This window comes from Populus alba, chromosome 18 (genome assembly GCF_005239225.2).
Source record: "Populus alba chromosome 18, ASM523922v2, whole genome shotgun sequence".
NCBI classification, from domain to species: domain Eukaryota; kingdom Viridiplantae; phylum Streptophyta; class Magnoliopsida; order Malpighiales; family Salicaceae; genus Populus; species Populus alba.
In genome coordinates, this window is record NC_133301.1 from 4,600,796 (window position 1) to 4,613,834 (window position 13,039).

The following is a 13,039-nucleotide window of genomic DNA, read 5'->3' on the forward strand; positions in this document are numbered from 1 at the left end:
TTATAAAGGTTTTTTTTATATATTTGTTTTGAATTTGAGTTTTTATATTGATTACAGGGTATTAGGTTGTTAATGAAATTATGGAGATTCTGATAATATTTTTAAATAAAAAAAAATATTAAAAATTGATATTTTAGATCTCAGTAGGGCTGGACTTCAATTTTCTAGACACGTCTAATAGCTTGGAATTGTGGTAGGTGACAAAACATTGTTTGCTCAAGCAAAAATATCATTCACGCGATTAAAAAAAATCATTCTTGAGTTAAGATATGTTTGTTGTAGGTATAGTTGTTTTTTAAAGTATATTTTTTATTGAAATATATTAAATGAAATTTTTTATTTTAAAAAAATTTATTTAAAATCATTATATTAAAACGATTTAAATCATAAAAAAAATATTTTAAATAAAAAAACAATTTAAACCTGTTACAAATCACGTTTCCAAACGGCTAGTGTCAGTGCCAGAGCTATCTTTCAAGACCTTTTGTGGTCATGGTTATCTAGGCCCCCATTTTTTTTGTTTTTTTTAAGCTAAGCATGTGAACCATAGTTTTGAAACCCGACCCGGTCATTGACCCGGCCGACCCTCCGGGTCACGGGTCAGATGGGTTGACCCGAGTTAACCTAAAAAAACCTAAAAAAAAAAAAAAAACACATAACTAATTACAATACAACACTTACTTAAACCAAATTTAAATTATAAACCAACAACATAAATTTAATTCAATATCCAAAATACAAACAAATATAAATTATAAAATATTTAAAACAAAACATCCAACCACATAAATTCTAAATATATTGAAACAAAACATCCAACAATATAAATTCCAATAACATAAGTTATTAAAATATTTAAAACAAAACACCCAACAACATAAATTCTAAATCAACAACCCATTCATTTATGTTGAATTAAGTAATTAACACATTAGGTTCTTCTGTGTCCATGGAAGAAAAATTTGGATGAAATGTCGATGGAATGGAGTCAATCTCGTCAACACCTAATAAATCACCAGCATGCTCCTTTGAAACTTCATCGTCACAATCATCTTCAATATCATTAACATTTATGACATCTATATTTCAAACACAATTAAAAAATAAATATTATGTGTTAAACAAAACTTTATTTTAAATAATATTTATCACTAAATAATAAATCATTAATTACCATCAACTAAAGTATCTTGTATGGTCATAGTTGATAGAGCTTGATGAAAACTCTCTACTTCTTCGTTGTCAACATTGATGGGTCATCTTCGACTACCCAATTTTCCATGTCGAAAATTGTCTCAACATTAATTGGATCATAATTTCGTCCTTTCCAATAATTCCTATATATTAAAAGGGAAGGTAAACACAATATAAGTATTAATAATGCTACTAAACAAGATAAAATAATATTTAAGGAATTAGAGAAAAGAAAAAATACTTTTGTTTTCAATCTTAGATTGCAGTGGACGTAAACAAGTCATTAAGCCTTTGGTGCTCCCAATCTATTTCTCTTCTTGGAATGAATATGTTCAAACATACTCCAATTTCTCTCACATCCCGAAGAACTACAAGTTTGACTTAACACTCGTATAGCCAATTGTTGTAGATTTGGAGCGCTGGTTCCATATGTCATCCATCATTCATCTATACAAAAATAATAAGTAAAAAGTAAGACTATGTTAAATAATATTTGTAAATATAAAATTATATACCTGGAGGCATAAGGGTGCGATTAGTTATTGCGGACGCTCGGCCAAAGTCATGTTCAGCATTCCTAAAAAACTTCATCTCATTTGTAATCTTACTTTGCAATGGCAGATTTCCATGTGCAAACTTCTCAAGAACATCTAGAAGTCCAGAAATGGTGCTCATGTGTTTATCCATTATATTTGCATCATATTGAAATCGAGGATTCAACCAAAATGCTGCTGCATAAAGATTTCTGTAAAATTGTCCATCCCACCGATTATTGATAATGTCTATGAAAGGTTTCACTCTAGGCTTTCTCTTTTGAAATATCCTCACCATTTCTTCTTTTGCATGATGAATAGCATCATACAAATATCCATCGAAGGTCTATCATCACCATCAACCAATCGTAGAACTCGAACTAAAGGTTCACTCATTCGCACAATATTGCACATTCTTTCCCAAAACAAAGAGTCTAGCACACTCTCAACAAACTTTTTTCCTTTGATATCTTTAGCATAAGCAGATGAGACCCATTCCCTAGATGTCACCATAGCTCTCAACTCATCTTTATGAGCTAAAATGCTTTGCAATGCAATGAAATTGGTGGCAAAACGAGTAGGAGCTGGACGAAGTATTTCTTTTCCTCCAGTGAACTTCCTCATCAAATATAATGGATAACAATGATTATAAATGTACTTTGTGATACCAGAAGCATGCTCAACAACACAACAAACTGATTGCAATTTACCAATGTCCTGGAGTATAAGGTTGATGCAATGAGCAGCACAAGGAGACCAAAATATTGAAGGAAATTCTTCCATCAATAACCTGCCAGCAGCAACATAATTTGCAGCATTATCAGTCACCATATGCACAATGTTTTCTACCCCAACATACAAAACAACCTCTCTAAACAACTGATACAACAATCTAGCAGTCTTTGAGACATTTGATACATCCACGGTTTTCAAAAAAACTGTTCCTTTAGGACAATATACTAAGAAGTTAATTAGAGTCCTCCTCTTCTGATCTGTCCATCCATCAGCCATTAATGTGCAACTGGTCTTCTTCCAAATCTCTCGATAACTCTCAACATAAATCTTCACTTCATCAACCGCTTTTGCCAAGTAATAGCCACGGATAGCATGCAAATTTGGTCCTTTATAACCAGGACCCATGGCTGTTACAGCATCTATTGCATGCTGATAATACACAAAGTTAACAGCATTAAATGGCACACATGCATCAAACATCCACTTCGCTAAAGCAAGATCACACCGTTCAATTGCTTCTTTCCTTTGCCAACAGTTCTGAATAGACTTTTGAGCACCAGGAGTTGTTCTCGGCATGAAATATGTCCCTAATGTTGCAGATTTCTTCTGCTTTCCATAACTTGTAGTTGATATTGTTTTACAGTGTTGGTGCTTTGAATCTTTTTCTTTTTTGGCAACCTTCGGTGGTAACATATGTTTTTTAGTATTGACATCCTCCTCCTCCTCCTCCTCATCATCATCACCATCATCATCTTTTAATTGCCTAATCATCATCTCTTCATGCTCTCTTTTGTGCATTAAATGGATTGAAAATCTGCTTGCATTTCTCTAACTCTTTTTTTTGTTTCAACATTTCCTTTAAGGTTCAAAAGCATTTGATGTCGAACATCAGGAGAACATTTACGACATTGTTCAACTCCTCCTTTAACTCCAGCTAAATGTTGCTTAAATCGATTAATGCCACCACCCGCAAATACTTTAGCACAATATAAACATATTAATTTAGTTTTTTTACATCCAACACTAAGTTCAGGTGCTTCTCTACAATGACCCATGCCAAATCTGTTCTTCCCTCTACTACCACTTGACATAGAAATTGAAGGTTGAGATGATTGGCCCGTTGAAGGATCACTACTTGGAGTACTACCATCATATGAAGACATTTTAAGGACCTGGCATAATTTATAAGATATCACTTAGAAAATTCTTTCAACCGGATTACTAATTACTATCATAATTAAAGTTTCAATTCATTTCTATAACAAAATTATGATTTCATGCTACTGCCAAAATAAACAAGGCAGAAATGTCAATCATTTTAAGAGCAGTGCCAAAAAAAAGCGTTATAAGGTAAGAGAGACATCGATACCAAAGGAGCTGTCTCAACCTTAGGGGGGATGAAAAAGGTGGCTGGACCAGGGATCAGTTTTGCTTTTTAGCCAATGTAGATTTTCTTCTTGAGGCAATCTCAGCTGCCCAGCTCTTTCCTATCTCAGTTTGAAATTTCCCTACAGATAGAAAGAGATGCATGAAATCATTAACAAAATTTTGTCACAGTAAAACTAAATAATCAAAAAGCTCCAGTTGCACACAGTTTCGGATGAAGTAGCAGATTCTACCTGCTGTCGAAAGGAAAAACTCATCCAACACCTTTACCGTGTTATGCAAAAACATATTAATTTTGAATGAGAAAAGCCATGGACGCGGAACATATCAATTCGTCAGATAACCTGCCCATTTCATATTCCAAGCTTGCAAAATCATCTCAACTTGCACAAAACACGTGGGACCTTTAATTATTAACAAATTATTGAACATAGGAAGGGATATACATATATAAATGTGAATCAAGTGCTATAAGAAAACCATCTACGTGATTAGAGAATTTTACTTATCATTGACAGCTAGGGAGAAGATTTAAGGAAACAACTAGCTTTGATTTGAACAATAAATAACAACAAACCTCGTTACAGTGCCATCCCCATTTCTTAAAGGTTAAGAAAACCTCATCTGCTCATCTGCTCTTCTGCGCGACAGATTCTTAAAATTAATTAGGTCTTCTTCTCTCTGCTCTTGTCCTTTTGGCCTTTTAATTGTAAAGGCCAAAACGACGTTGTTTCAGGCAGGAGAATATATATATAAAAAATAAACTCGGGTCTCATCCGGGTTTGACCGGGTCGGCCGGGTCTGGCCGGGCCAATTCCCAACCTGTTTTTTCCTTAGACCCGGCCCGGCCACAGGCCCGGGTCGGCCGGGTCCCGGGTCGACCCGCCGGGCCGGGCCGGGTTTTAAAACTATGATGTGAACCATGTTTCTTTGGCTTGCAAGTCTAAGCGTGCAGGAGCTATCTTTTCAAGACCTTGTGTGGCTGAACTTGAATTTCTTCGCTCTTTACTATTTTTTTTTTCAATTGTTTTTTTATACTTTAGAACAATTGTTTTTAATTAAAATTATTATAATGATATTTAAAAAATCATTTGATTATGCCATATTTTTCAAAGAAGAGCCAATGAGAATAAAATATCTTTTTTTTTGTTTTGTAAGGTAAATATTTTAATTATTTTCTCAAATTAATTTTTCTTTTATTTTTTGTTAATACTGCTACATTCAAATTTATCATAATATAATTTATTTTTATTAAAATTTTCTTTTTTAGATGATGGTATGTTTTTATTTAATAAATATGCTTCTAATAAAAACATTTCATCAAAATAAAAAGAAAACACGATTAAGGGAAGAGATTTTGCCTAAAAAATATATTATTTCTTTAATCTAAATTTTTATAATTTTTAAAAAATATTTATTTTACTTATCATAAAAGCCTTTCGAAGATAAACCATGGCGGTGATACATCATCACATAAGGTTAGGTAATACATCATCACAGAAGGTTAGGTGTTACATCATCACAGAAGGGTAGATGAGGATCACATTGAAGAGACTCCTTTGTCAATGTTACATCACATGTGCGATGCATTTCTATTCTTCATTCAATATTGTACGTACAATGTCTTTTAATTCACATTTTTTTTTTTTTTTTTTTGGTAACCCGGGGTGTCCGGGCCAGCTTACACGCACCACGACTATTCCCCGGGCCCACTGAACATCCTGCAAGCCCAGTAGGCAGGTAAGGCACCGCGGGGGTGACAGGCTGGTACTCTTGAGGATCGAACCCAGGACCTTCGCAAAGACAAGCTTTGCTGTTGACCAATGGGCTAGACCCTCAAGTGTTTAATTCACAGTGTTTGCATGTGCTATAAAAGGTAAGAAAGTTTGAAATAAAAATACAAATAAAGAAAACTTACGGACTAACAAGTCATGTTTTTTTTGTTTGTATTTTTTAGGTTTAAAAAATCCCAGGAGAAAGTGGACATCAAACCCAATGCTCTTTGTACTTCATCCGTTAGTTAAACTAAGGGTAATATAAGAATAACATGACTCCTGCAACTTTCAAGACTGAATCCACTTGGAATCAATCATCAACTAAACCTAAGATAACTAGTGGGTAGCAAATACATTCATTATTAGAAAATTGATAAATATAAATGAAAATACTAAAAGAATATTTTTATCAGTAAATTTTTAAAAAATTTTCCCGACGGAAATATTCCCTCAGTATATACCAAGGGAATTATAATGGGGAAAAAAATTAAAACAAAGCAAAAAAAATGATAACGTGTCATTTTTACCCACAGAATTTCCGTCGGTAAATCCGTTGGTAAACTGTGAACACTGTTCATCATGTCAATTACAAAGGAAATTACTGACGAAATTTTCCGTTGGTATTTTCCAGAGAGCTCCATAACTGTTCACTCTTCAATTGCACTGTTAATTGTTGTTCTTTACAGACAAAATCACTGACGGATTGAAAATTCATCGGTGTTATTTGGCGGTTTTCTAAAAAAATTCAATTGATTTAAAATTATCATTTAAATATTACAGACGGAATCATCGATAGATTGAAAAATCATCGGTAATTTTTGACAGTTTCTGAAAACTTTTTACGAAATTAAAAATTTAAATTAAATATTACCGACGAAATTACCGACGGAATAATTAAAAAATGTTAATATTCAATTATCCGTTGGTAAATCCGTCGGTAATGCGCCCCAATAAAAAACTTGAATCCGCTTATTTCACAATAGACAGACTCATTATTTCTTCTTCTTCTTCACTATATGTAAAAAACATCAATATCTATTTCTTTCTCTTCTTTTCTCTCCTCATCTCCTTCTCTTTTCCTCCATGCTCGGGTATGTCTTATTCTTCTTTCTTCTTTTATCCTCTTAGTTTTTTTTTAATTAATATGCTTTACGAATTTTTTTCTCTCTCCTTAGCTTCACTTGCAAGTACATTAAGGTAAGATTTTTCTTCTTCTTTTTTTTCATGATTTTTTTCAATATATTTGTTTTTTATTTTATTTTTAATTGTTCTTGTTCTTAATAATTGTATAAATGTTGTTATGAGATTTTTTTTCATATGAGATCAATTTTTAGTTGATTTATTTATAGGATTTTTTAAATTTTTAGCAATTGCAACTTTATTTTTTTCATATGAATTTTTTTAGTTGAATTAATTTTTTTGTTTTATTTATTTGTTACAAATTTGTTTGAGTTGATTCTCTTATTCTTTTTTCCAAGCATTTTGAGTATATATATTATACAATGTTGATTTATGTTAATTTAATTATTTTATAATTTTATAAAATGAATTTTTTTAAAATGTTTTAAATAATTACCAACGAAAATTTCCATCGGTAAATCCGTCGGTAATAAAAAAATATTATTACCGACGTGTTTGTTCCGCCAGTAAATCCGTCGGTAATAATATTTTTTTTATTACCAACGGATTTACCGACGGACAAAAAATTACCGATGAAAGATTCACCGACGAATAATTTTCATCGGTGATTTCGTCGGTAAATTAATTACCGATGGAATATGTGTCTTACGCCAATGAAAAAATTCCGTCGGTAAAACTGTTAAATCTTGTAGTGACTTGAGTTCAATTATCGGTTGAACCCAAAATAGTATGAGTCTAATAACTACCAGATGATATGTAACGTGGATCTAGCAAGTTGCCAGATCCACTGCACTTGGGTTCAGCCATCGGCTGAACCAAGGTGTTATAAAATTGATGAATAACAACACAACGACTCGAATTGATATTTTATGTGCAAAAAGATCTCTTAAATGACTCATCATACTTAGCATCTTATTTTATGGGCAAAAAGATCTCTTAATGATATGTAAAAAATATTTATCCCTTATTTTAGTCAAGAGAAAAAAATTTCCAGTATTTTATTTCCCTGAAACAATAAGGTTCAAGGGTTATAAATATCACTCGAACCACCTAGGTAAAGGGTTCATGACTTCTTCTACTCGAACTAGTTTTTATAATTTTCAGAGCATTAATCATCCTCAAATAGAAGAACAAACACCTTGGTTCTTGAAATTAAAGGTTCTTTTAAGTCATTTATTGCCTTTTTCTTAAAGTTACTGACTTGATCATCAGGTCTTTAAGTCCTCCCTATTGTGATTATTTTTGCAGGTTTTGGGGCTTTTACTACCAATTAGGTACTTCATGAGCTAAGGAATAAAGAACTATATTCTTGAACATCTTGATTACCCACTAACTAAATACCAAATAACTCTTTATTTGAATACTCTGGATTTTGGGGCATCATCAATGGCATTGTTAAAACTTCCAAAAAAGTCATAAATAACTCTATTGTTTGATTGTTTCCCTACTTATAACCATCAATGGCAGATAATCAGGGCACTCCTAAAATAGGATGAGTTACTGATCTCCCTATAACAACAAATACTCTTACTCTTGCACATCTAACCATCCAATAACTTATAGATTAGGTGCAACTCCTCACCCAAGCCATGTTGGCAAATCAATAAATGAGAGAAAATCCTCCTCTACAGGTCTTGATCCCACCATAACAAGCGACTACATCTCTCCACTCGCCTCTTCGACAACAAGCCCTATTTAATGTTCGTAGATAGTTACACTACTCAGGGGAATGTGGGCAAAATAATTTTATGGGGGATTTTCAACCTCAGGGGTCATAGAACCATTCCAAAGAACGTACACACCCTTATAATGCTCAGGTATGAAGTGGTTTTTCTAGGAATCCATCTTAGTAGTGTAAGAAAGAGGTTGTCCATTACACCAAAAATTTCAAGCTCCCTTGAGCCTAATAGGCATAAGAGTAGCAAGCAACTAGAAAAAGAATTCATCCAGAAGGATGTCTACAATCCCTATAAAATTAGAGATTCTTATTTATCCAATTGTTTATTGAAAACCTGAATGCCCAAAGACTATATCGCCATAAAGATAACACTAGACAACTATGATGGGCTCACAGATCCCAAGGAACATGTAGAAAATATACGCAACACTATGGCGTTGATCATTCATGACAATCATTTCATATGCAAAATCCTCCCAACAACCTTCAGAGGTTCAATAAGAGCATGGTACAACAAACCAAAGTCAGATTCAGTTATAAGTTTTAATGATCTTTGTATAAAGCTAGTAGCATGCTTTAGTACAAGTATTCTAGCCAGAAAAAGTTCCACTGAACTCTTTGGAATTACTGAAGTGAAGGATGAGTTTTTGAGAGTATACTTGAAAACATTCAACAAGGAAATGCTTAAGGTTAAAGAGTTGATTGAACTTATAGCATTAGAAGCCCTTCTTAGTGGAGTGAAGGAAAAACAATCTTGTAGAAAGAGTTATATACCATACTGGATAGAAGGTTTCTAAGAATGAAGCAAGCCATGAAAAAAACATGATGAGGAGGAAAGCATGATGCAACATGGTCCTTTTTTCCCCCCCAAAGATAAACAGGCAGATAGGGCCCTTAGACATAATAGCTTACCCAAACAGGATTGCTCTCCCAAGAGGGACAATAACCCTAAGAGAAACAAAAAGAAACTGATGAGGGAACGCTTAGGCTACTTTGAAGAGCATACTCTTCCATTAAACACCACTCTCACTGAAGTCCTTGTGGCCATCCAAGGCAAGGAATTCATTTGCTATCCCTCACCCATTAAGTCTCTTCCAAACACCCACACATCCAATAAATATTTTCATTTTCATAAAGATAGAGGACATGATACTGAAGATTGTTATGTCTACAAAAAAAAAATTGAAAGGTTGAAAGTTAAAGGCTACTTTAGTCAGTTTCTGAAGAAGGATTCTCACTTAAAGCAAATAGAAAAGAGCCTGGTAAATCTATAATTGTTGTGCCTGAGATCAATATGATCTTAAAGGGTACCTCTTCTGGAGGTGACTTTAACAATGGAAAGATAAAGTATGGGAAGAAAGTTCTCATAGCTACTAAATTATTGGACCAATGACATAAGGCAATAATTTTTACTCCTCAAAATAGGGGAAGAAGTGACATTTTCACATAAAGACACCCTTGTCATTACCACTATTATCTCTAGTCATAGAGCACATCGGGTTCTAGTAGATGATGATAATGTAGTTAACATCATTTCTATAAAATTCATGGTCTAGATGAAGATCCTTTCTTCAAAACTAACACCAGTTAAGACTCCCCTCATTAGGATAAAGGGTTCAGACATTCCAGTTAAAGGTGCTTTTGAACTACCTATTATTATTGGCACTCCCCCAAGATGTGTCTCACTTTAACAAAGCTTCATGGTGATTGATATACCACTGGATTATAATGCCATCATAGGAAGAGCCTTACTATACCAAGTCAATGTTGTAATCAGTATTAGGTACTTGGCATTAAAGTTCTCAACTTAACATAGAGTTTCCATATAAACCCCTGATAAAAAACTAGTAAATCAAACATAAAAAAGGTAGATTTTAATTGAAAAATGATAATTAATAAGGTAAATTGTTGTAGACGGGGATAATTTTTTTTAGTTATTTAACTTAAATTTCAGATGAAATAAAGTAATAAAATCAATATGTGGAATGTTAATTAGTGATAAATTATGTAAACTTTCCAATCATGTAAAAAAATTATTTTTAATGAAGAATTTTTATAAATTTGTATATGAAGTATTTATAGAAAATATAGAAGGTAATTCCAAATAAATTAATGTGTAAGCGTAAAAAATGTTGATCATCGGTATAAACAACGCGTACAATCTTATTATTTGTTTAAAGTTATGAAAACTCTAAGGAAACTCTTATGATGGTCATGGATGAGAGTCTCCAATGAATTAGTTTAGAAATCATGATGATTTAAGTAAATAAAATAGCATGTAAAATTTAGATTTCTAGGGTAAAATTTCTTACCATCTAGTTTTACGATATCAAGCATATCTTTCAAATTAATTGGTTGATAAAGATAATTTTTTATGAGGAGTCTCCTGATCTATTGTTCTATCTTGAGTTAAAATTTTAGGTCAATCAGAGTTGAATAAGGTCTTTAGAAGGTACTAATGGTTAGAAAAAAAATACAAAAAGTGATACATGAACTAAATAGTGGAGTTTTTGTAAATAAACACAAACAACCTCGGTTTCTTTATGTACTACCAGAATATTAAATAGCTAAGGCTAGAGAGAAAAGAAAAGAGGTTTGGCACTCTAGAAGCCATAACTTTGTCATTCACCATCGGATTAGAATGAGTTTTAGATATGTTGTGTACCTCATCACCCTATATACTTTGACTAGAGGGATTGTGTTTATCAGCCTCCATTGGGGAGATATGACAGGCGAGGTGTTTTTGATATAACCTACTCGAGTTGGTCACGTTCACCTGGTTGTATTCTTCCGTCTAATATGTGGAGATTGTAAGCAAACATCCCAGGAAAAAAAAACATGTTCTTCCTGAACAATAACTCGTCATTATCCAAGTCAGTTTGGACCTTTCCCTATATTTAATAATTTAATTATTCAATTGAACTGGATTTGGGATAGGTTGTGTATTAGATGATGTTCCATAACTTCATCATTGGGATTGAGATTAATTTTAGTGTACATAAAGCTATAATTGTTTGGATATATTATTCCCAGACTCACTGATTCACTATTGCAACTTGTCGGGTCACTGTTCCAACTTAATTAATGTTACAACTTGTTGGCTTACTGTTCCAACTCAATGGATAATATGAAATTTGAAAAGGGTTTAAATGAAATCGAACACTAATTAGGTATATGTTGCTCCAAGTATTGTAAGTTGATAAGTATGTTAAATAGTGCATAAAGTGAAATATTTAATCGAGAAAGATTTTAAAAGAGGAAAAAGCTTACTTGACCAAGATTATGAATATGTTAAAGGGAAGGATTAATTTGAAAAGGGTAGCATGAACTATGTTGAACTTGGCTTAAATTGTTATGTAGAATTCATCAACAAAAAATTTAGTCATTTGGACATCGAGAATTGTCAATGAAAAATTGAGTCATTTGGACATTGAAAATCATCAAAGAAAAATAGAGTCATTCAAAAATTAAATGTCAGTGTAAGTTGCTAATGTAAATGAATTAAAATAATAAACAAAATACTATAATCATGAATTGTTTATCAAAGTATTTGATTACGTTAATTAGTAAATGTGAGTAATGAACTAGAAATGTTTGAATATTGATTCAGGATGTTTTATTGAAATGTTAGAGAAGCATACGAAGTGGGACTTGACTTCTCAGGAGTGTGTATAACAAGATCTTAAGGTAAGAGTTGCCCCTTTACTTCTTTAATTGTTAAAATTTTTGTAATGCTAGAATATGATAGATATTATATGTATTCTTTACTACTATATATCATGAAAAATATTGTCTACATGCATGAGAAATTTTATTACATGAATATTGCGTACAAGAATAAGAAATATTGTTATGTGAATATTTTTTACGGGCACAAGAAATGTTATTATTGTATGAATATTGCCTACGAGTAGGAAAACAGATAAAAATATTGTGATGTGAATGCGCCTATAAGGTTGGAAATTAGTTTGTGTGTGTGGTGGGGGAGGCTAGTGGCATCAATGAGGTTGATGACTAACATATTTCATTTAACTAGCCGACATGTTTGGGGCTGGTGGCATCAACGAGGTTGATGACCGACATATTTAATTTGACTAGCCAACCGGTTTGGGGCTAGTGACAAATGACCGACATATTGAATTTGACTAGCCAGGCTGTTTACTGCTAGTGGAATCAACGAGGTTGATGATTGACATATTTAATTTGACTAGCGGACTTGTTTAAGGTTAATGACATTAACAAAGTTGATGACGACTATTTAATTTAACCGATCGACCTACTTGGGGCTAGTGGTATCAATGAGATTGATGACCTACATATTGAATTTGACTAGACAACTAATTTGGAGCTAGTTGAATCAATAAGGTTGATGACTAGTATATTGAATTTGACTAGCTATTTGAAGTTAAAATAGTGACATCAATGTCATTGACTGTTAAGATACTTGATTGATTAAGTTGCTTAGAATAGAGCTATTGACATCAATGTGACTGTCTTGCTAGGTTATTAATGGGTTATTAGATGGAATTAAATAGTTGACTAATAGAATAAAATTATGTATTTGTGTTAAAGTGTTAACTACGGATTAATGAAATAAA

The 13,039-nt window shown here is 32.7% G+C and overlaps 1 protein-coding gene across 1 annotated transcript; it reads right to left on the bottom strand.

The window, feature by feature from the left end:
* Positions 1–2,018: 2,018 nt before the first annotated feature.
* LOC118030909 (uncharacterized) lies at positions 2,019–3,155 on the bottom strand. Its single transcript, XM_035035183.1, has one exon. The coding sequence runs from the start codon at positions 3,153–3,155 to the stop codon at positions 2,019–2,021; it is 1,137 nt and encodes a 378-aa protein (XP_034891074.1).
* Positions 3,156–13,039: the final 9,884 nt, after the last annotated feature.

What these genes read in the sequence shown, in the direction of transcription:
- LOC118030909 (XM_035035183.1), bottom strand. Translation starts at nt 3,155, where the DNA reads ATGTTACCACCGAAGGTTGCCAAAAAAGAAAAAGATTCAAAGCACCAA.